Source organism: Bombus pyrosoma, linkage group LG14 (genome assembly GCF_014825855.1).
Source record: "Bombus pyrosoma isolate SC7728 linkage group LG14, ASM1482585v1, whole genome shotgun sequence".
NCBI classification, from domain to species: domain Eukaryota; kingdom Metazoa; phylum Arthropoda; class Insecta; order Hymenoptera; family Apidae; genus Bombus; species Bombus pyrosoma.
This window is the reverse complement of record NC_057783.1, coordinates 5125051-5147362: the sequence shown is the minus strand read 5'-3', so window position 1 is coordinate 5147362 and position 22312 is coordinate 5125051. Positions and strand designations below refer to the sequence as shown.

Below are 22312 nucleotides of genomic sequence, written 5' to 3'. Positions count from 1 at the left end.
AACGGCATTTTTCGCGTGTTCCAGAACTTCAGAGTAATATCTTCTGTCCATGAGCAAAGATGAGTACCATATTCATCTTCACTCATAAGTAACAGCTAGGGTTGCATATGGCAATAAAATAGTGCTGCGTTAACTGGCTGGGATTTTGCTTTGTTAACTGGCCATCGCTATCCCCACTAGTTCTTTAAACTGATTCCATGCCTTTGGTTTTAGACATATATGTAAAATAAACAAATATGTAAAAGATATGTGTAGGTATTTGTATCTCGTTTGTCTTCTATCAAGGAAAAGGATATTTAAGATTTTCTGTAACTAGTTAAATGAAATCTTAATCTATGACCAGAGTCAACTACTGTATACATTTGTAGGCTAGATCTATATGAGTGAAAGCAGCACCTCGACGTTCTCACCCCTCAGCACCGCCACCATTCGTTTTCTGCACTTCTGTAGGGACCTACATACACATTGATATATGAGCCCTTCAGAAACCACATTGATCAACTGTATAAATGGAAAGGTACAGAAAAGTAACGATTAGTCTACTAACACAACTAATAAAGTGTAATCTAAGTAGAGATTTGTTTCATTCGCTAAGTATTACAACGAGTATCATATTTTGAATATTGTATATATTTTTTTATATTATATATATTTTGTGCATTTTTATAGTTTTAAATTTTCTTTAAGTGGATCAAAATTCGCAGTCTACCGATGATATTACAGATACTGCCTTCTAAGTTCACCTTAGAATTTATTTACATTTATTTTTTGAAAATTAAACATTGATTATTTATGTAATGGAAATAAGAAATCAACAAAAAACAGAGTTGATTAATCTGACTTCTGAAAGATTCATATACAGTAATAATAAGAGAATCATTCGATCCTCATTATATATATCACGACAGATTGCGACTATTCAGATACAGTTTGACGAACGATGTTCGATAATGATTATGCATTTGAGAAAAATATATTTTTAGTGATATCACGATATCTTTTTTCATCGTTATGGTAATCTCGTTTTCATGAAATTATTATGAGATTTATGAAATACTATCGTGACATAGCGGTGAAAAGATGAACTAATTTCTCTATCTGTCCTTGTCCACACCAGTGCCACAGACGAGGTACAGAATAGACGTGACATTCAACGCATTTTCGTTTTAGAGGTCACTCTACCCCCATAATATTTTCGAATCGCATGCAACGTTATCGATTCAGTATAGTAACGGTTTCTATGACATTACGAATAGGGTGTATAGGACAAGACATTTTACGCGTAAAGTAAAATAACAATATGTACTCTATTGTACTCCAACTGTATTATGATACAACTGATCGGAAAGGTAATTTCGTGCAAAAACTATTGACAAATTAATGCAAACCGCTCGTCTACACCGGTCCAAAAACGCGTCGGTAAACGCGCGTTCTTTACACCGGACATTAAAAATATTTTGTAAATAGCATACAAATTATAATTTATACAGATTAAAATTTACGATTTGATTGTGAATGATTAATTGGATTGAGCATGACTAATCGTTTCACCGATTCTGTTATCCTAGATCCTATTAGGCTCGAATGTCACTTGTTCAGTTTGAAACAAGTACCTGTCTGGAGGTTACACTGTCTATAAATGCATACACTAAGGCACCAAACCTCCCCCTTCATCCGTAAAATATTGGAAAATCATAAGAATCATTGAAAAATTCAAGAAACGAGAAGATCCTATGAGTTCTTTCAATCCGCAAACACTACATTCTAGTATGACATAGTTTCAAGTAAAATAAATGTAAATTTTATATTATATTATTTCTATTACATTGTCTACGTGTATATAATATTTTGTCACACGCATAATATATACATCATTATAAACCATATAAACAATATATCTACAATATTATATACATTTAAAAGTGTTATACCATCTAATATAGCATAGCTTATGGGTAATATGTTACACTATATCAATAAAACTAAATTTGATGTAAATTACTGTATATTCTCACAATTTCATTGAAGAAATCAATATCACAAAGAGAATCCTCCTGTTTTATCATTCGCTCTTAACTGTCGTCATTCTAAGCCCTCATCCTCGCCATGTTCACAAATTAGAATAAGGGAACATACAAAAATTTCGAAATATATTTTTGTTTACATGTTGGATGTAAATGAACATCCAAAGTGGGAATAAACAAGTAAATGTTTATAACTAATACAAAATATTTAGAAATACGAAAAATTTCCAGAAACATTCACAAAAATCTATATAAATTAATCAAACAACCTCCGTCTTCCATCTTAGTCAGTAGTCATATCGTCTATATTTGTCATGTGACACATCAACCCTTCTGCATCTATTATCAATCGTACCCTCTGTCTTTGTCGAATACTGTGACGATGTCTTTCTATCGCCACTCCTATCGTTTGTTCTTGTCGCACGCTATCACCCTTCCTGTCTGCGGTCGTCATGTACTGCCATCTATTAGGTAGTGAAGGAACTGAAACTTGGAGCATTTCTGGATAGATGGCAAAACGTGGCATGTCCGAACACAAAACTGGAGTCATGATCTGAAACGTGTGTTGGATAAGCCATGTGATGCCATCTATCCAAAAACCTAAATAAACCCTAATTTATAGTTCCTTTGATATGTAATAGATGGCGGGACATGGCATATCCGAAGACAAAACTTGAGCTACTTGATCTAAAATATGGGTTGGACAAGCCATGGGGTGCCATCTACCATATAACGCTCCAAGTTTCAGTTCCTTCGCTATATAATAGATTACAGCACATGCCTTGATCGCAGATAAGGAGGGTGATAATGTACGACAAGGACAAACAATAGGAGCGCCGATAGAAAGAGAGGGCTACAGTGTGCAACAAAGACGCACAATAGAGACAAAACAGACGATACAATAGTAGAAACAAAGAGCACAGCGCGCGACAAAAATGGACTGTACGGAGGAAATGGGCAGAATTATGATTGATGATGAAAGTGTGGAATTCCTTTCAAAAATCTATTTTATCTAGTAATGTTGAGAAAATCTATCGTGTATATCGTAATATCCAATATAATTGATAATTAGTCAACTTTTTTACAATATGGATATTTATATAATATTAACAAAGGTCTACAAAGAAAAAATAAATAAAAAATACTAAAATATGTACTATTTACAACATATATCGCATCGAGAAGGAAACCATTAAGAATAATGTACAATAGTAAAATAAAATATAATATGGTGTTTCTTATTTTTATTATATAACTAATATGCTATGACATATATCGTATTCGAAAATATTAAGGTTTGCTTTGAAAAGCTGATATGCAGTAGTAAAGTAATAAATCAACCTATCCCTAAATCTAGTTTCAATTAATTAATTTGTTTAATTCAGTTTATTTTTCAGGTCCATTTTCTCTGTATTATTAATAATTGAAATAAATCACAATATTTATCAGATTAATTAAACTATAAATTTATACAATATTTGTATAGGCAACTACTAATTTATTATTAGATAAAATAGGTTTTATCGGACATCACGAAATTAAATTACAAAGCAACAAATGCTTTATCCATTCTTGCCTTGCTATTTTATGCTCTGGTTAATAATACATCTCATTACGAAATTGAGATTTAAATTAACTTTCAGAATTGTAGAGAAAGAAACGAAGGACTAATAAGGATCAAGGACAGTTACGATAATTTGTCATTTACAATTGATCCTAAATGCATGTATTAACCATAAAAAGCAAACTTTCCAACTTTATTTATTTAAAAACAAAGAATTTTTTAATAAAATATTTATCATTTCACTTTTCTAGACATCAGTATTAAAGACTAGAAATTAACGTTATTACAACGACGACACTGATTTTTTGCTCGTATTCCTACAATAACTATACAAATTTCCTAAAAATTGAATTACAACAAATTGGTACTAATCAATCAAGGAAAGAACGTGTTATCCGTAACTGATAGTATATCCCATGGAAATCATAAGTGTTTCTTTAATAGCAGGATGTAGCTGTTTCTCTATGTATCTGGTCAAAGCCTGACTGGCACCGCGTAAAAACACATCTTCCATTTCTCTGGCGACGTGTTCTTTCGATTGCCAACTTCTACTATCGTTTTCTAAGTCAATTGGGAAAATATTATCCAACGTTTCATCGATATACAAATGTCTGGTTTCTTTCGGCGCATCGTTTTCACTTATGTGATAGCTATTTTCTCTTTTAACGTTCGCCTTTGATTCGCTGTTGTCGTCTAAATTTTTTGGAAGAATCTTCGTTATATTGTTCAAGTTGCTTTGCCTCGTTTGATGTTGTTCGGTGCAATTGCCAGTTTCGTTGGTTTTTGACCGTTTACTGGTCAATGCTGTTGCGAAATCTTCGGGAGTAATTGTCTCCGTAGATCGTAATATCTTTATGGGATGACTGCTGGCTTCCTCACCACTTTCGAAAGATCCTGGAAAGCGGCGAACGCTCGAGGAACTTACGACAACGTCAGATTCGACCAGGGCTCGCTTTTCTCTTGGTGGAGATTTAGTAAGCCAAATGTTTTTTCTCCATATTCCTAATTTCGTAAGAGGTGCGCTTACGATACGAGACTGACGAGTTTCGTTTGGTATAACGATATCTACTTCTTTTGAAACACCCACCAATTGACGTGGTTCCGCTGCTTCATAATCATCGTGCAATGTTAGGGGCAGAAGCCCATACTGCAAGAGGTTAAATGTTTTATTCTTAATACAGCAGAAATTAAAAGTTAGTTAGAGGATAACTTATCAATACCTGAGCACTTACAATGGCTATAAAAAGTATTTACATATCATTGTATTTATTATAGCATTTATATGCTAAAGGGTTAATTAGGTCCATAGTATATTAAATTTTGTATCATTTGGTAGTACTTTCATATAAGTACAGGACTTGGGTATTATGAAGATGAAATGTAGAACTTGATAAAAAACGCTCCAGTGGAAAATAAGGGAATGTACCCATAATTTTTGTAGCCACTGTATCATAGAAAACTTTTATGGATATATTGTATGTGTATTTTTAATATATTATAAAATTTCATTCTCTCTTTTTATCTGTGAAATGAGGCACCACTTTTATGATTATGTTGGTAAAGTTTGTTGCTAATGAAATTTCAAATTTTTTCCTATAACACAAATAATATATTCAGAAAAGATTTCTATAAGTGTTCGTGTATCTTTTTAAGCTACTATAGAGTACAGATATTTACGCAAAGTCATAGTTTTATGAAAAAGATTAAAGAAATGGAACCTAAGCAACAATATGTTGTTACGTATTATATGTAATCTCTATATTTTTGCACTTTTAAGTTTCCCACAAATACCTCAATATCCGCAGTCTACTTATTAGAAGCGAAATGAATGAATTACCTCGTCTCGAGGTGGATAAAATGGAGGCCACTTGTCTTGTCTTTTAATTTGTTTGTCTAAACGCGTAGGGCGACAACCGTAAGCGTAGATAGAAGCAAATCTGGGCTCTAAGAAGCTGGACTCTGTTCGAATGCGCATCTGTCCTCTACCACGAGCGATTGGACTTGTTAAAAAATCAACACCTGCTCGTCTCAATCTTAGAGTCATCGTACAAGATTCAGCCGGTATAGGTGGTTGATGATCCCGTGGCATTAACGAAACTATCCCAGAGACGGATAAATCATTAAACATCACCCGAGTCTGCAGAGAATTGTTGCTAGGCTCGTAAATACATTTTTCGACCCTGGCCCATGGATTTCCGGTGTTTCTAGCACCTTGTGGCAACTAAACAGCAGAAAACTATGTTAAGAAGGAATTAATGTTTAGAATTATTCTTTAATAATAAACTTTAAAGCTTTTGACAAATCTCAACAGACAACTATTCTGTGTGTATAATTTATTAAAGAAAAAATTCAATTTTCCATCCGAGACTTGTTTTAAACTCCTATCTTTGATGTAAATTTGAATGCAATTCACGTAATAAATATTACTTTAACAGCAATCCGGGAGACTGACATCTCAAGTGGTACAGAACGGAGTTCTTGTTGATAAAACATTCCCGCTTCCTCCTCTTCAAGTCCTTTCCTTCTGCTCGAGTCTTTGTGAAGTGCATCTAGGGCACGTTCCAATCTTCCACCGCAGGCTTCCCAATTGCCGATGTTCGAACGAGCAGAACTGATCGATGAATATGTCAGTAGCAAAATCACTGATACCTTAAAGGCTGACACCATCTCTGTAAACGACAGAAGAAGTGAAGCAGCATGGTTATAAAATAATTTCGAACATCTATGCGATCTTAATGTCACATAAATATAACTGCATACATTTCAATTTCAACATGACAAGACTGCAACCGTAAATCGTAATAAGAAGAAAAAGATCTGCAGATTGCCAAAACATAAAATACTCAAGGCAAAAACTGATAAAAATCTAGCATTTAAACGAGGAGAAAGGGTAGCCAGGTCATTGTCCTTTCTACGTTTCTGTGATAAAGACAACTGCAATGACACTTTCAAGGCTCATAAAAAGGCAACAAGGCGCATCTACGTGTGGTGGCATCATTAAAATATCTCAGTAGGTATATCCTGTAGAAACTCAGTGAATTCGAGCCGCTGAAACAGAGCATGAATGCGTCTTCCTTCCGTCTATTTCAGCGACAATCGAGTGAAACCAGGAAACACAATTTGGACGCGAACTGCCTCTATTGTATTCACCGATTATTATTAATTCTTCCGAGTAACTATCGAATTAGTCGCACTGATATTCCAAAACGCTAGAATGTATTCCAATCTTTTTCTTAATATCTAGTTAAAAAGAAATGCCATAAAATAAAAAAAATCTATGAAATTTTGTAAAATGTTATCAATTCGTGAAAATACATATTTCACAAAACTTGCGACTAAAAAATCTTACACAAATTTAATGCTATCAAACGCTTTTGTGTAATATCTAATTTTTAAAAATACTACGAAATAAAGCAATATCTGCAATATTCTTAATCCATAAAAATGCAATTTTCACTTTTGCCAAGTTCCAATTGGGAAATCTTATACAAAATCAATGCTATTTAGCATTTCGTACAAAACACGTTGGCTTCAGTCTTACAGGTTGTTAAATGGTGGACGATGTTATAACACGAAAAACAATACGATTTCCCAGCACAGATGCAACACGAGTTTCTCAATTTCCTAATTGACCGATATTGAAACGCTGTAGTGTACGTAGGCGTAGTGTTTCATTCGGGTACACGCAACCTTTTTACGGGATCTCAAGTACGAAATCTTATTGTTTAGACGGAACGTATGAATCTTGGTTGGCAAGGTGAATAAGGCCAGCACTACTATTTTTGTATGCTAATGCGCGATTCGATGTTGATTTCATCTGCTGGTGCTTTCGCGCTCCGTTAACCGGCACTCTAATGTCGATTTTGCAATTTTTTTGCCAGGGAGTATTCATATCTTCGTAGTATCATCTTTTCTACCTTAGTTCCTGTGCCATAAGCTGTATATGTCTTTGACAAAACTTTGAAGACTTTAGAACACTTTAGAGAATACTATTATTGTAAATTCTAATTATCTATATGAATGATCAGTTCCAGAAAAAGAGAGAGAAAGATTCAGTACAAAAAAAAAAAATAGAACAAACTTAGACAATTATTTTCATCCAGATTTGTTCTCAGATATATTCTTTATATCAGATAAAATTGTTAAAGTATACAACGACAAATGTAATTTTTATTATCTGTAATTAATATATAATATTATATATAATATTATTGTATTAATTAACATAGGGATAATTATTAAATATTTCTGAAAAAATTATATATCGATAAATATGAAATGACATCGAGTAAGAGTAAAGTGTAAGGGAAAGTGCAAAGATTTTCTCTCTAATATAAAGTAAAAAAAGAAAGAAAGTATATATTTTGATTGTTACCAGCGAAAAGTAGCAGCTAAAATAGTGCATGTCAAAGTAGTGAGAAGTATGAATTAAAATTTATACATATACGTATGTACTTACTGAAAACTCGATATTAAATGACGAAAAATTTCGTACAAATTTTCTGATTATTCCTTCAGGAGATGGGAGTACTCAGCTTGCACCTTTGGTGTAAGGCAGATCGAATAACAATGAAAGTGGCTAGATACGCGAGGCAACTCCTACTCTTAAGTCTTTCTTTCTTTCTTCTTCCGGTGGTGCGTGGAATACATTCGAAAGCAACGAGCTTGATCGCAGCATCGCGTGAGATTTATTCTGTAAATTAACGATTTCATAATTCACAAATGAATCAGTAATTATGGCATGGTGATCTTTAAATAAATAAGCGTTTACACGCTTTAATATAATGTAAACAAATTCATATGTTAATGCAATGTAATATAATAAATAAAAATATTAACATATATATATATATATAATTAAATTGAAATGTTATTCAAATTTTTAAAAAATTGATCCTGCGATTTTTTAAATCTACGGTTTGATATTGTATAATATCGTATTCTGATTATAGATATCAAACTTACATTAATACAAAAGCATAAAAATAACTTCGGATTGTATTTCATGTTTCACACTTCAAGCGATTATAGTGAAATTAATCGGGCGAATTATAGATAAATTGAAATTGAGGGATACGCGATCGATGCGACCTCAAACAGTCTATCACGGTATCCCTCTATTTCTTAATTGCGAATGGAAGTAAACATGATGCATCAACTTGCTTATTACGTGTGTGATAGTGCGAATTATGCTGCAATTACGAACATTCGTTAGATATCATGTGTTTATAGGAAAACGTCCAAGTCACTTGTGAATTGAATCACCTTCAAATTCCTAACAGAAACACACGAACAGTTTTCTAGGTTATGTACATAAAATGTTTTTTTCTCAAAGGAATTTGTGTTTACTTATTATAATTTTAGGTGAGATATTCATATATTTTATTGCACTTTCTATCATAATACAATTTCAATCTTCCCTATCTGCTTAGTTCATGTAATAGGTGTTTTCGCACGAATGGACAAATGTGAGATGCTAGAAGTAATTTCGTTCAAAAATTCTGATCAAGAACCTGAACCTGATACGGGAAACATCAAATATGAAGAAGAGAATAAAGTTATTGAAGCGAACGTGACAATAAACAATTCAACTGCTAATGTGACTAAAGTCAATTGCCTAACGGATAAAGTCTATGGACCAGTAGAAGTAACATAATAAAATATTTGAGAATGTTAAATTTAAAATGGAAGAGAATAAATTACAAGTATTAACTATTTCAGATTGTTAATGCAACCAGATTAATGAAATTATTAATCTTAGAACCTGGACCATCAAACAAAAGTAGAAATGATAAAGAAGGCAGACTTCTACCAGGAACATGTGTAATAGTATTATTTTATGCTAGATGGAGTATATTCAGTAGTCAAGCTGCACCGCACTTTAATGCATTACCACGTTCATTTCCACATATTAAGGCAGTGGCATTAGATGCAATTAAATACCAAAAGTAATAAGTACAATAAAGTAAAACAATTTATTTATATGATTAAAAGAAGTACATAAACATTTTGCGTTTTCCATGTTTTTAGTTTTAATGCTCAATATGGAATTGTTGGAGTCCCAACATTAATGCTTGTTCACAATGGAAAACCTGTAGCAAAATTTAATTACACTGTTTATACATTGGAAGCTTTTGCAAGATTTATAACACAAATAACTAATTTACAACCAAATGGGTCATTATATGTTACATCTTTGGATTTTGCTGGTCCTGTTTCTAGTACACCTTCTGCTGGGACGGATTATTGTCTAGTCCTTTCATGGATCTTCATTACTGCATGTGCTTTATACTTCACATCTCAAAGCAGGTGGTGGCAACAGTTTGTAGAATTAATTCAAAATACATGGCGTGAAAGTAATGCTCAACACGAGCATGCTGATTAGAATATAAAAAGGGACTATCTTATATTCCATACAAGAAATTACGTCATGAGATACAAACATAAGATCTTATTATTAATTCGCATGATATTCTATGCGGTAAAAATGTTAAAAGAATGTAAATATACTTCGATAAATAAGTAAAATGTATATTATTTAAAAAAAACACGTAATTAACAATTCTTTTATCTTCCTCCAATATTCATAAAATTATCTATGTTACAAATTTTGCATTTTGCACATGAGTAATATACATTACGATCAATTTATATACTATAATAAAAATATTGCAAAACTTAATTTTTAGTGATAATAAAAATTATAAAATAAGCTACGGGAAGTTTCGTAATTGTGAAGTTCAAACGGAACCTGAACACACCGCGCGCCTTTTGTCAATTGAGCATCTAATTTATTTCCAACAGTTTTCAATTGTTTTAACATATGTCTACAATTGCAAATGGTCTGACATTCTCAAAATAGGAAATACAACGATATTATGATAATTCGTGTTGCAGTGAGACAATTATTATGTTGTATATGATAAAGCTTGAATTTGACTTCGATAGTTCTATACTGAAACTCGCATGTAATGGCCGACTTCGCGATTCACTTATCACATCCCTAACTTCATGATTGTTGTGTGCGGCATTTGTTTGCGCTGAAGTTCGTCTCTAATGAGTTTTGTTATCGCTGTTATTATAAGAAAGAGATGCTGTTTATTTTTATGTAATATAATTCATCATACTTGAGTAAACATCCTATGGAAAATCAAGTCTCCTGAAGAAACATCATGACATTATTCTGTATCCGGACACAATTAAGAGATTTTACTGATTTTTGTGATTCATCGTCAGGTTAGGTTCTTAACGAGAAGCCGGCTTTATTTTTTAATTAAGGATAGGGATAGGCGAACGAAAAAAGAACCAGTTAAGTTTGTAAAAGGAGTAGAGGGTCAGGTTAAGGTCAACAAAGACCCTCTACGAGGTTGGCAGTAAAACGATAAAAATAATGGGCTCGTTGAATCTCATTTGCCCGATGTGCTGCGGTGAAACGTTTAACAATCCACAGTCATTAAAGTACCATTTATTAAGCATGACGGACAACCTATACTGTCCTAGTTGTTCGCAGAGATCTGACTCAGTAATGGCACTCATTCAACATTTGGATCGATGTGGACAAAGCGTTGAATCAGAGGCATCATCTGAATCAAAGTATGAGCCTAAAGAAGAAACTCAACAAGAATCTCAACCGGACACAGAAGTGCTAATGGTTGGCACCAAGTAAAACTTTTTTTTATAACTATATGTGTTTTAATGTTTGCTTAATAATTTTAATTTTAGGACACAAATGTCGAAGGGATAGATCAAAGTTTTCTAGCAACTGTAAATGATAGTGGAATTATGATAGTTGGAGGACCTCAAACTATACAAGTTGATGAAAATGGTGTGTAGAAATTTTAATTTAAACTATGTTAATTATATTTATTTGATTATTGTTTCTAATAAAAATATCAGGAGATATTAAAGTCGTAGAGAAGATGGAAACTGAAGAGACACAAATGGAGCAAAATTCTCTGGAATTTAAGATTACAGAAAAAGTTCCTAATATCACAAACAAAGCAGAAGAGAAATCTTTATCCCAGGATCAACTAGTAACAATTTCAACCACTTCAGAGACAGATGATAAAAACAGAAATAAAAATGTAATTACTATTTTACCTGATGGGTCAGAACTTTTAGATGGAGAAACTGGTACTCTGATAAATATGGATCATATAAATGATGTAGGTGAATTAGATGAAGATGGACTTCTACATGTTAAACAAGAACTTTGTGAGGTATAAACAAGGAAGGCATTATTTATTAGCATATATACAATTGAATAAATTGTATAATAGAGAGAATATTTAATTATTATAGATAGAACCAGAAGCAGTTTATAGTTGTACTAGTTGTGATATGAGCTTTAATTCTGTTGTGGAACATATAAAACAATTTCATGATGGACAAGAAGTATTACTTGAAATAGCTGATCAGTTAGACGATATACCTACAGTACCTGCAACTAACACCTTACATTCAGAATCAGGAAATGTAATCAATACTAGACAAAGACAGAGTATGAATACTCTGCGTACAGAAGAATGCGTAGATAGTGAAGGAAGATTATATACAAGAAAAGTAGTACAAATAGAAAGATTCTGGGATAGAACTCCAGCACAAACATCACTTCAATCTACTAAAGCACCAATGATTGAAAAGTTCTTTTCCAATGTAGAAGGAGTGAAAGTATGACAAACATCTATTTCTTTTTATATTATAAAAAATATATATATATTTATATATATAAATGTATATGTATGTGTAATATATATAAAAATGTATATATATATATATATATTGATTATAGGTACGAGAAAAAAGATTAGCTGCAGCACCAATGAGAATGTATAGATGTAATCAGTGCCTTCAGCAGTTCTCCAAATTAGGAAACTTCCGAGTGCATGCATGTCTTCACGGCAATAATCGTTGCGATAGTTGTGACCAAACTTTCGCAACACCGAAAGCATTACAACTACATGCAAAGGTACACGAAGGTGAACCTGATCCAAATCAAAAAACTTTCATATGCGAAACTTGTGGTACAGAATTTTGTTCGCACAAAAGCTTGCGCTTGCATTCTCGAATGCACGCACCGGTCAGAGCAAGGCACGTTGATGCACCCGAAGGAACACCTAGTGCAACATTTACGTGTCCCGAGTGTGGTAATATTTTGAATATTTAGTTTAAGAATATAATTGGTTTTTTCATCTTAAAACACATTTGCATTTAGTCAACTGTTAATTGTTCATAGGTAAAACGTTAGCGGAATCATACAAAGAAGCACACATGGCATTACATTCTGGTGACTCTGTAACATGTACTGTATGCAATAGAAAATTCGATTCTGCTGATAGCTTAGCAATGCATGCCGCAGTACATACAGAACTAAGCCAACCACACTCGCCAACACCACCTACTACTGAAACAGCTACAACTGCCGAACCCGCAGAAAGTCAAAAGCCTTATCAGTGTCAACATTGTGGTCGAAGATTTACAAGACCTCACGAGAAAGTAAAACATGAACGTATTCATACCGGAGAAAAGCCACACGCGTGTGAAGTAAGCATAGTATAAGTAATATAATTAAGATGTTGTAATTTCTATTATAGTACTATACAAATACTTTATTATTTCTTAGGTTTGCGGTAAAACTTTTCGTGTTTCTTATTGTCTGACTTTACACATGAGAACTCACACTGGTGTCAGACCATATGGATGCCAACATTGTGGTAAAAGATTTAAAGCTTCTTCTGTGTACAATCATCATTTACTTACACACGGGGAAGAACGTGCTTACACGTGCCCTTATTGTCCAAAAACTTTCAAAACACGTGTTCAATTAGCAGGACACAAAAACAGCCACACTAAACCATTTCGATGTACTGAGTGTTCCCGTCCATTTGCTTCCTTATACGCCGCGCGTGCTCATATACAAACTCACAAAAAAGACAATAATCTAAAATTCAGTTGTTATATTTGTGGTGCATCCTATGGTAGAGCATTTGCATTGAAAGATCATTTGAAACAACATGGTCAAGATGTGATAGCTCCACCGGAGCCGGTAAGAGAAGAAGAAATTCATGAAGGAGAAGATTTTTTACTTGCAGAAGAAGAGGTTGAGGATGATGAACTAGTTATTCCGTCACCGTTACCCGTTGCGCAATCATCAGAAGCTGATGACACAGAATGAGACTACGAAAACTAGTCAGATGTTTGTTACAAAAATTGTAGTTTAACATTATTCAATATAGCAAAAAAAAGGATAGTGACGGATAAATACGTATTTTCTGTAGTGTTCAAAGAATATCAGCAAAATTTGTATTCATGCATTGAATATTATAAAATTTTAATTTTTATGAACAAATGACATTCTCATATGAACTGCTGCTGTGACTAAATGTGGTAATATTCATTTGTAAATAGCATGCTATGAATTTGTATATCCTTGGTGGTATTGTGTGGATAGAACTTGTTAAATACGAATAACGATTGTATGAGAGACTAGTTTTATTATGCCTGTTTAATATATCAAAGTAAAAAAAATCTATATTATTTAATTTATGATATATTTTAACAATTCAGTTCCATTATTAGTTGTGTTCAATACTTCAGACCTTTCTTAATTTTTATTTTCATTGTTATTTATTAGCTATATAAGAAAACATATAATAAAAAGGTTAAAAAATATTACTTTATTTTAACTATAAAAGAATAAAAATCTGATGAGAGAGAGGGAAAGAGAAGATCAAAGATTAATTTTAGAATTAATTTAAGTTCTAATGATGTTAAAATTTGTAACAAGAAATATAAATGTATTTGTAAAAATATCTTATGTAAAGATTAATAATTTCAATTACTTTTATTCTTTTACTATCGAAAATTAAGTAGAATTATTTGCACAATTAAATCGTACTAGCCTACTTTTATGTATTTTTTCTATAAAAAAAGTTAAGAATCGTAACGTTTATCTAGATAATTCTAGATGTGACTGACTAGAAAATAATCTATCAAGTACAAACTATATAGAAAGTATAATAAGAAATATATAATACAATGTTCTTCATTATATTATATATTGTTACGCAATTACATAAAATGTTATACGAGATATCTTTATTTAAGTGTGCCAAATTTATATGCTTGTAAATAAGCAAAAAGATGAATTAATTTATATACATAAAAAATCTATCGCGCATCATTATAGAGATATTTATATAAAATTCGCGTGTACTTATATGTACATCTTCACAAGCAAATAAAATACGATTATAAATCGAAATATGGATCAGGCGATAAATAGTCATTATTTTTCACAAAAAGAAAATATTCTTTTAAACATTAGAATTTATCGGAAATTAGTCTGAACCAACATGACATATTTTGGATCTTACTAAAGAGCTAAATAAACAAGCTTGCTCTTAATGTTAATGTACCATCTGTTGCATTTAGATTAAACTCTTGGAATTATGATTAAACCCTCAGTACCTTATTAGAATTCATATAGTTCTTATACCTTAGTATATTAAATGACATGGATTTTTTACATCTTTTGAATAAGACTTGCATATTAGACATACAGTGGAATTATCATATGAAGAATATCTATGAGTTTATAACTACCAAGTCGGAAGTATGATTTTGTGTTTAAAAAATCATCCTGTTATTATATTCACTATCAGTGTAATTGATAAATATATAAATTCTTAGTGGGAAAATGTCGACACTAGTAAGCATATGTTTCCTTCAGAAATTTGGGAAATACGACCTACATTGGAATTAATCGGAAAAATCATCAGTGTTTTACCAATTATCATCATTGGGTCCTTAGCTAACGGTGGATTAATCTATGTGGTGCTCAAAGAAAGATCATTACGCACTACGACAAATCTCTTGATTGTGAACATGTGTATCGCAGATTTTGGTACGTGTTTGATTTGTCCGTGGATGTTTCTTTGCATTGATCTGTTCCAAAATTATATTTTGGGAGATATTGGCTGTCGAACGGATGGGGCATTAGTGCATGCTTTAACATTAGTTGCAGTTTTTAACTTGAGTGCAATCAGTTATGATCGCGTTTCGGCTATTGTTCTTAATTGCTCGGGAAAATTATCAAGAAGGTGATAAAACGAAGTACTAATAATATCAAAAATTTATACGAGAAATTGTATATATTTTTATATTTCTTTATTGAAGGATGATGCATATTTTACTTTTCTCTACTTGGATTTGTGGAATATCTGTTGCTATCCCTTTAATCTATTTTCGACATTACTACGAAAGACAATGGAAAAATTATTTAGAAACGTATTGTACTGAAGACACTGTGCTTGTCTACCCTTATTGGCATATCTTTGCCAGTTTAAGCGTTTGGGCACCATTGGCTATTATGGCAATATGTTACTCAGCCATTCTTATAAAAGTGTTTAAATAATAAATATTTAATCTTCCTTACATGTAATATAAAAATATACATAAAACTCCATATTTTATTTTCAATTTCTAGTTAGATCGCTATGAATCACAAGCTCTGAGAAGTAAGTATCCTATTGTAGTAAAATATAAAAGAAGAGTAGCACGAGTATTGGCATTAATAGTTCTAGCATTCATTGTATGCCGTGTACCATTTACTGTGTTAATAATTCAAAGGGCACAGTTATTGGAAGAAACGCCTAAAACAGGACAAGCAGAATCTATGTACCCATTATGGTAATTATTTCAAAATCATTTCATTAATAAAATATTCCTTCAGTGTAGCGTGTAATATATGTATAAATTTTTATAGGTATATTAGTAGATATTTAATACTGCTTAACGCAGCAATAAATCCTTTATTATATGGTTGTAGTAGTAGTTCACTAAGAAAGGAATTAGCATTGTGCCCAGCTACATCTTGGTTAATCCACAAGAAGAAAGAACGAAAATCGAAATCGTGCAATGTTTCACAATTAAAGGCACAGAATTTCCATGATCTAAGACCACGATCTCCTTGTGTACGAACAAATTATAATGACAGAGATACAATACCGAATATTTCATCAACTACTATATAAGTAAATTTAGAAATCAATCTACTTTAATTTCGATATGCCTTATATATTTTATTGAGAAATATAACAAGGATATGATGAGCAGCATCTAATATATCAAATCCCTTACACGGATGCACTTTTTATCTATTCTTGTGTTGCATACTTACATTTCAAAAATATAAAATAGTAATGCAAACAGTTAAACGAAGTAAAAATGGCAGTTTTAAATATGAAGCACTTCTCGATCCAATCGAGATTCAATCTATTTTTGCACAAGTAGAAAATAAAAATGCATGTATACCTAGACATCTGAAGTATTATTATTTAATCGCTACATTTTTAAGACTGTCAGCTGTAAGTTTTCCACCACTGGCAGTAAGTAAAACGTTCCCACTCCAAGATGCCTCTCCACTACCATTTACTACAAGATCAACCTGTATAGAGAATTAAATTCTGGTAATTTAAAAATATATAATCCTTTTTACTTTATTAAATAAAAAATAATAAACATACCTGTAATTTTTCCCACACTTTTTTCTTTGGATTAAGTACATCGTCTGGCGATCCATCTTCGTATCCATCAACAATGACTTTTTCACCTGGTTTACTATCAAGTGGAGGTCTCAATGGTTCAACTCGCCTTACTGGTTCATCCCTACATATTAAATTATGATTAGAGAAATTATTTATGTAATAAAAGAAATTTATTGATTCAACTGAAACATACACAGAAGCACATAAAACCATTCCATGAGATTGGACACCTCTTAAATTTGCTGGTTTCAAGTTTGCAAGGATAACTACCATTCTGTCTTGCATCTCTTCTATGGGTACATAATTTACAAGTCCACTGATTATTGTACGAGGTCCACTAGCTTCTCCAATATCAATTTTTTCTATATAAAGTGAATCAGCATCAGGATGTTTTGATACTTCAACTATTTTTCCAATTCTGATGTCTAACCGAGCTGGTGTTAATTCCTCTACCACTTCTAGATGTTTGATATAAACATTATAATATCATATAAATTTATAATTTGCTTAATGTTCATATTTCATATAAAAAGTATTACTTGATTTTTGTGGAGGATATGCTTTACTCAACAAACTTTTTAATTTTGGATCTGCTTCAAATTCTTTCCTAATTGGATCTAAAAGTCTATTAATATAAACCTCAACCGCACTTTTCAAATCTCCAGGATGTATTTCTTCTTTAGCAAAGGCATTCTCTAGATCCTCAAACGTATCAAATGATATATCTCCACCTAAAAACAATAAAATTTATATTACAATAAATTTACTAAAAATTCCAAGAATAATAAAAGTTACACAAACCAAATTCAGCTGTCCTTTGTATATTAAAGGTTTCTCCTTCTTTTAATAAAGGGTATATTACATGTTTAGCAAACGAAAGAACTCCATTATCATTCACATTACCAGGTTCACAAAATGCTTTTTTTAATTTCTTTTTAATAGCTGCAGCATTATCCAATAAATCAATCTTTGAATCTTCTTCAGAAGAAGACATTTTTGATCCTGCCAAGCCAGGGACTAAAATACAATTTTATATATTGTATACAGTAATCTTAAAGTTGTTATATTTAATGGTTTTATATTGCATACATACTCATTGGATTCATTAAATGGATACGTTTTTCATATCCAAGCAATGGCAAATATTTTTCTGAGAAGGTGAAGATCTTTCTTTGATCTAACCCACCAAATTGAGCATCAACTTCCAAATAATGTTCATCTAAAGCTTGCAAACCTGGATACAACAATCCAGAGAGCAAAGGGTTTGCAACTTGTTTAACTACTTCAGCACCTGCTTTTTTTGCATCATGCTCAGTTACAACAGAACTTAAACGATACACATCTAATGTATATTCCCTATAATATATTTGATTAATAAAAAATGATTAATATAGCATGATCATAGCAAATTATATATGATTACTTACTTAGATAACTGATAATCTGTTCCTTTAACAAATTTCAACTTTTCCAAAGGTACATCTATAGACCTAAGCATAGCTTTGATTATTATTTCATAATATTGAGTACGAAGTTCTAAAAGTTCCCATGGTGCTTTCATGTTATCCAAATACGCATGAAGATCAGCAAATAATACAGTAACCTCTGCACCAGATTTTAAGAAATCTGCTATTTTAGATATTGGTGTAAAGTAGCCAATATGAGGTTTACCAGTTGTAGCAGTACCCCAATAAAGCTTCAAATCTCGTTGTTTGAGAATACTTTTAAGTTTCTCATCACCAAGCCACTCAGCTAAGTTTCTGGTAATGAATTCATACTTCTCCTCCCATTTTAATTCGACCATGTTTGTTGCTCTAAATAAAATACGAAATTAAAATATTAAAATTACATCAACATAATTTAAGATAACACTGCCAACAACAATAATAACAATTAAGTAAAATAACACACGTGTTTGGCCACGTGTACAACACGTCAAATTCTTAGATTTAACCTCGTAATATTTTATTACAAGTTTAATTTCAATAATATTGATTTCATTTCGACATTACATAATCAGACATAATCATTACAAGATCAGTATTAAGTATTAAGTAAAGTACAACAAACTAATACCAACAGTATAACCTGATACTGATAGATAATTCTAATTACTTATTTTACAACTATTCGGAATGAATTAATTAAAAATAAAAATTAAAAAACAATTTATCTACTTATTATAACCTATATGTTCTAATATTACAATTAAATTAATTACATCGCGTAACTTCTGCTAAAGTACCAAAATTTCGCGACTTGCAAAACTGGAAAGAGCTGATAAGTCGAACGCATGGAACTGAATGCGAGTGCGACTGACACTGACACTCGACATATGTATAAGAAGTAGGTTGTACCCTACTCTTTAATATGTGTATGATATATAGGCAAATGCAACTTGTAAATTCGCGATAATGTTACATCATTTATTTCTTTTTAATATTGAAATGACATTAAATGTAATACAATAAACAGCAAAAATGTATAATATTTAAACGATTAATTTAATATTTCAATTTTCTTTATTGTCATTTTCTCTCAATATTATTATCCTAATTATCAACCTAAATATTTATATCTTCTTTCTCCTGATTAGTTTTATTGCTTTGTTTTGGCGTACTTGGTTCCAAACTAACATCTTTACTACTAATACCTAATTTAGTAATGAATTCATATCTTTCCTTAGCAACCTTTTCCAATCTCTTATAAAAAGTTGATGTTACAGTAAACATACGTTTGAAATCACGGCGATCTAAGCGCAGTAATTCACATACTTCTAACGCAATTGCACTTTCTAATCTTCTTCGATCGGGATATATTAAAGCTGCTTCACCGAAATAACCTCCATCCTTCTCGTGACATATCTTACGAAAAAAAATTAACAGTTTTTCTTTATGTATCTGTCATATGGAAGAAAAACGACTTTTCATAATCTATGTCAATACTGAATTTTATATACTTCTTTTCCATTGAATGTAATAAGGGCAACGGTTCCACTGACTATAAAGTACATACAGTCACCATCAGTTTTACTTTTATATATGATATCTTCGTTGAGATAAATAACCGGTTTTAAAATTCCTATAAAGATTATTATAATCATAAAAGAAAACCAAACAACTTTCAAAATAAACACACAAATAAAAAAACATACATATGTATATATTTTTTCTATATCTTACCCATTAAATTTCCAATAATGCCGCGTGGTAAAGAATGTAAAATGGTCGCTATATCTACTAATCCGCGGCTACCGTGGATCATGATTTCTTGATTCAAATGATCTAAATATGTAAATGCAAATAGCAAATGAAATACAAGCTATATACAAACTATAATACAAGCTATATGTATGTATGTATATTAACTTGATAAAGTTCGGGATATAGCATTCTCTTTAAAATAACTGCCCTGAAAACGATACTCATAATAAGCAATAAGCTTTTTCTTAAGATTCTCTGGAAGCTTCTTTTCGTGAATATATTCTTTCACTTGGTGCATAATTCGTTGATATTTTAATTCTGGTTCTGCAGCTGATTGAACTAATTGTAAAACTATGACTGTTATAATATGAAAAACGATTAGACATTTGTTCTCAATGCATAATTAAAAATTAATTATGTTAAAAAAAGGATTACCCATAAAATATATTGTACATCCTTTTCCAAACAACAATAAGATACAACGTATTATTGTATCCGATTTACCCAAGGAATGGAACTCTATGAAACTTGATGCAAAGAAATTGCTCATACCTATGTGATAATATGTCAGATAAATATCAAAGTCGGATTTCTTGTACAATCCGGTAGTAATCAGAAACATATCTGAATTCTGTAATAGATTGTAATTCTATAATAAATCAGTCATTGAAGAGTTAAAGTAAGCTTAAAGTAAAAATGAATTTATACCTCTTTAGTAACGCCAGTTATATGTGTAATAATAAATGGAAAGATGTGTGTTATACAGCTACACCAATGAAATATTAACAGTACCAAAAACGCTAACCAGATGGACTTCTCTTCAGCGTGAGAAATTGCAAAATTCTGAAAGATATTTCTCTTTATGTATCAACATAATAATTAGATAATACACACACACACATATATATATTTTTTCTTTCTCTTGTGCAAAGTATTGTTCACTCTTATGACTATTTCTTACTGCAATAATTTGTCGCACGTAAAAACGTAATGTATAAATACGTGCAATTTTTATAAGCGGCAAAATTTCAGGAATTAGTAAAATAGAATTTGAATTGGGTCCAGGAGGTAAAATACGATCTTTATAAAACCAAATGTATGGAACCGACGATATAAAATCGATAAAAAAATATCCTTTCACGTAATGCCTATATAAAAACAATAGTTTTAGTATTTCGTTGATTATAATAAAAAAAAGAATCTTAATGGATTACCGGATTATTAAAACTGGATCTAGAAAAATTTCATGACCATCTTGTGATTTGAAACCTGTTATAAAATTAAGTACAATATCAAATATGCAGATGATGTATGCAGGATGCACTGGATCCCAACTTTCTGTACTAGAACTTTTAGCTACTCTCTGAAACGCCAAAATGTATGGTACCATAATGAACATGTACAGGTATGTAAATGTCATTAGAAGGTCCCAATAATATCTACATAAATATAAATACACGTTACGATTGCATTTCATCGCAATTTTAATAAAACTATTTGAAAAATTGAAATTACCTTAAGTCACTACAGGGATGTATTACCCACCATGTTAAAGAACGTCCATGTCTTCTCTTTTCAAAAGCAATCGCAGCTAGACTGCGTAAGAAATTTCGTGTTAACGGATGATCCACAGAAACAAGAAAAATTTTCTGAAAGCTTCGTTTCCAGCGGGTATAAAATCTTGCATTTGGCGGTAATTTAGGTAAATTACTGTCGGATGTTTTTGGTAGTTCACAGATATGGATGTCTAACAATCTCTTTGGTACTCCTCGTTTAATCTTCATTTCATAATCCTTTTAACAAAGTAACGCGTAGTGCAATGATATAATATGATTTCTGCAACTTTAATGTATCTTTATAGAGAAGTTACTTTCAAATCCAAATGTAGACAAAAGATAATAGCTTACTTCTATCTCTTTTTTTTTTCAATAAAAGAAATTGAAATATAAAAAAAGTTAACATGTCGAATACAGA

At 31.6% G+C, this 22312-nt stretch overlaps 5 protein-coding genes across 12 annotated transcripts; 3 read left to right on the top strand and 2 right to left on the bottom strand.

The window, feature by feature from the left end:
• Positions 1–3438: 3438 nt before the first annotated feature.
• LOC122574617 lies at positions 3439–17029 on the bottom strand. 5 transcript variants are annotated; one of them, XM_043742377.1, is made up of 5 exons: positions 16903–17029; positions 8048–8281; positions 6016–6257; positions 5426–5809; positions 3440–4735 (listed from the first exon to the last, which is right to left on the bottom strand). In XM_043742377.1, the coding sequence occupies exons 3-5, from the start codon at positions 6253–6255 to the stop codon at positions 3980–3982; spliced, it is 1380 nt and encodes a 459-aa protein (XP_043598312.1). In that variant the 5' UTR covers positions 6256–6257; positions 8048–8281; positions 16903–17029; the 3' UTR covers positions 3440–3979. The 5 variants fall into 5 exon arrangements, with proteins under 5 accessions (XP_043598315.1, XP_043598316.1, XP_043598314.1 ...); XM_043742378.1 differs by lacking the exon at positions 16903–17029 and adding an exon at positions 8554–8610; XM_043742380.1 differs by lacking the exon at positions 8048–8281 and having other exon boundaries at positions 3439–4735; positions 16903–17027.
• On the top strand, positions 8691–10143 carry LOC122574626 (thioredoxin domain-containing protein 15). 2 transcript variants are annotated; one of them, XM_043742396.1, is made up of 4 exons: positions 8691–8952; positions 9033–9235; positions 9310–9536; positions 9619–10143. In XM_043742396.1, the coding sequence occupies exons 1-4, from the start codon at positions 8907–8909 to the stop codon at positions 9971–9973; spliced, it is 831 nt and encodes a 276-aa protein (XP_043598331.1). In that variant the 5' UTR covers positions 8691–8906; the 3' UTR covers positions 9974–10143. The 2 variants fall into 2 exon arrangements, with proteins under 2 accessions (XP_043598331.1, XP_043598330.1); XM_043742395.1 differs by having other exon boundaries at positions 8692–8952; positions 9021–9235.
• LOC122574606 (zinc finger protein 135-like) lies at positions 10267–13849 on the top strand. Of its 2 annotated transcripts, none has more exons than XM_043742350.1 (7): positions 10267–11239; positions 11311–11413; positions 11497–11807; positions 11890–12258; positions 12380–12734; positions 12824–13131; positions 13211–13849. In XM_043742350.1, exons 1-7 carry the CDS (start codon positions 10979–10981, stop codon positions 13760–13762), a joined length of 2259 nt encoding a protein of 752 aa, XP_043598285.1. In that variant the 5' UTR covers positions 10267–10978; the 3' UTR covers positions 13763–13849. The 2 variants fall into 2 exon arrangements, with proteins under 2 accessions (XP_043598285.1, XP_043598284.1); XM_043742349.1 differs by having other exon boundaries at positions 10276–11239; positions 11485–11807.
• Positions 14318–16760, top strand: LOC122574631 (tachykinin-like peptides receptor 86C). The gene is made up of 5 exons (XM_043742403.1): positions 14318–15202; positions 15280–15689; positions 15766–15991; positions 16076–16278; positions 16355–16760. Exons 1-5 carry the CDS (start codon positions 15104–15106, stop codon positions 16620–16622), a joined length of 1206 nt encoding a protein of 401 aa, XP_043598338.1. The 5' UTR covers positions 14318–15103; the 3' UTR covers positions 16623–16760.
• Positions 16900–22268, bottom strand: LOC122574612 (tyrosine--tRNA ligase, cytoplasmic). 2 transcript variants are annotated; one of them, XM_043742367.1, is made up of 15 exons: positions 21854–22268; positions 21553–21777; positions 21300–21486; positions 21047–21181; positions 20774–20969; positions 20318–20419; positions 20095–20216; positions 19912–19999; positions 18563–18968; positions 18229–18491; positions 17937–18152; positions 17675–17866; positions 17329–17593; positions 17115–17256; positions 16900–17035 (listed from the first exon to the last, which is right to left on the bottom strand). In XM_043742367.1, the coding sequence occupies exons 1-15, from the start codon at positions 22120–22122 to the stop codon at positions 16922–16924; spliced, it is 2922 nt and encodes a 973-aa protein (XP_043598302.1). In that variant the 5' UTR covers positions 22123–22268; the 3' UTR covers positions 16900–16921. The 2 variants fall into 2 exon arrangements, with proteins under 2 accessions (XP_043598302.1, XP_043598301.1); XM_043742366.1 differs by lacking the exons at positions 19912–19999; positions 20095–20216; positions 20318–20419; ... (3 more) ...; positions 21553–21777; positions 21854–22268 and adding an exon at positions 19357–19512 and having other exon boundaries at positions 18563–18949.
• Positions 22269–22312: the final 44 nt, after the last annotated feature.

What these genes read in the sequence shown, in the direction of transcription:
- LOC122574612 (XM_043742367.1), bottom strand. Translation starts at nt 22,122, where the DNA reads ATGAAGATTAAACGAGGAGTACCAAAGAGATTGTTAGACATCCATATC. An exon ending in ACGTGCGACAAATTATTGCA is followed by an intron (nt 21,182 to 21,299) that starts GTAAGAAATAGT and finishes AATATCTTTCAG; the next exon opens with AATTTTGCAATTTCTCACGC. An exon ending in AGAAAGTGCAATTGCGTTAG is followed by an intron (nt 18,969 to 19,911) that starts AAGTATGTGAAT and finishes TTTTAATATTTT; the next exon opens with AATTTCGTATTTTATTTAGA.
- LOC122574606 (XM_043742349.1), top strand. Translation starts at nt 10,979, where the DNA reads ATGGGCTCGTTGAATCTCATTTGCCCGATGTGCTGCGGTGAAACGTTT. An exon ending in TTAAACAAGAACTTTGTGAG is followed by an intron (nt 11,808 to 11,889) that starts GTATAAACAAGG and finishes TAATTATTATAG; the next exon opens with ATAGAACCAGAAGCAGTTTA. An exon ending in AAAAGCCACACGCGTGTGAA is followed by an intron (nt 13,132 to 13,210) that starts GTAAGCATAGTA and finishes ATTATTTCTTAG; the next exon opens with GTTTGCGGTAAAACTTTTCG.
- LOC122574631 (XM_043742403.1), top strand. Translation starts at nt 15,104, where the DNA reads ATGGATTTTTTACATCTTTTGAATAAGACTTGCATATTAGACATACAG. An exon ending in TTATAACTACCAAGTCGGAA is followed by an intron (nt 15,203 to 15,279) that starts GTATGATTTTGT and finishes ATAAATTCTTAG; the next exon opens with TGGGAAAATGTCGACACTAG. An exon ending in TCGGGAAAATTATCAAGAAG is followed by an intron (nt 15,690 to 15,765) that starts GTGATAAAACGA and finishes TCTTTATTGAAG; the next exon opens with GATGATGCATATTTTACTTT.
- LOC122574626 (XM_043742395.1), top strand. Translation starts at nt 8,907, where the DNA reads ATGTTTTTTTCTCAAAGGAATTTGTGTTTACTTATTATAATTTTAG. An exon ending in TTTACTTATTATAATTTTAG is followed by an intron (nt 8,953 to 9,020) that starts GTGAGATATTCA and finishes CTATCTGCTTAG; the next exon opens with TTCATGTAATAGGTGTTTTC. An exon ending in AAGTCTATGGACCAGTAGAA is followed by an intron (nt 9,236 to 9,309) that starts GTAACATAATAA and finishes TAACTATTTCAG; the next exon opens with ATTGTTAATGCAACCAGATT.
- LOC122574617 (XM_043742377.1), bottom strand. Translation starts at nt 6,255, where the DNA reads ATGGTGTCAGCCTTTAAGGTATCAGTGATTTTGCTACTGACATATTCA. An exon ending in TCTCCCGGATTGCTGTTAAA is followed by an intron (nt 5,810 to 6,015) that starts GTAATATTTATT and finishes TCTGCTGTTTAG; the next exon opens with TTGCCACAAGGTGCTAGAAA. An exon ending in TTTATCCACCTCGAGACGAG is followed by an intron (nt 4,736 to 5,425) that starts GTAATTCATTCA and finishes AACCTCTTGCAG; the next exon opens with TATGGGCTTCTGCCCCTAAC.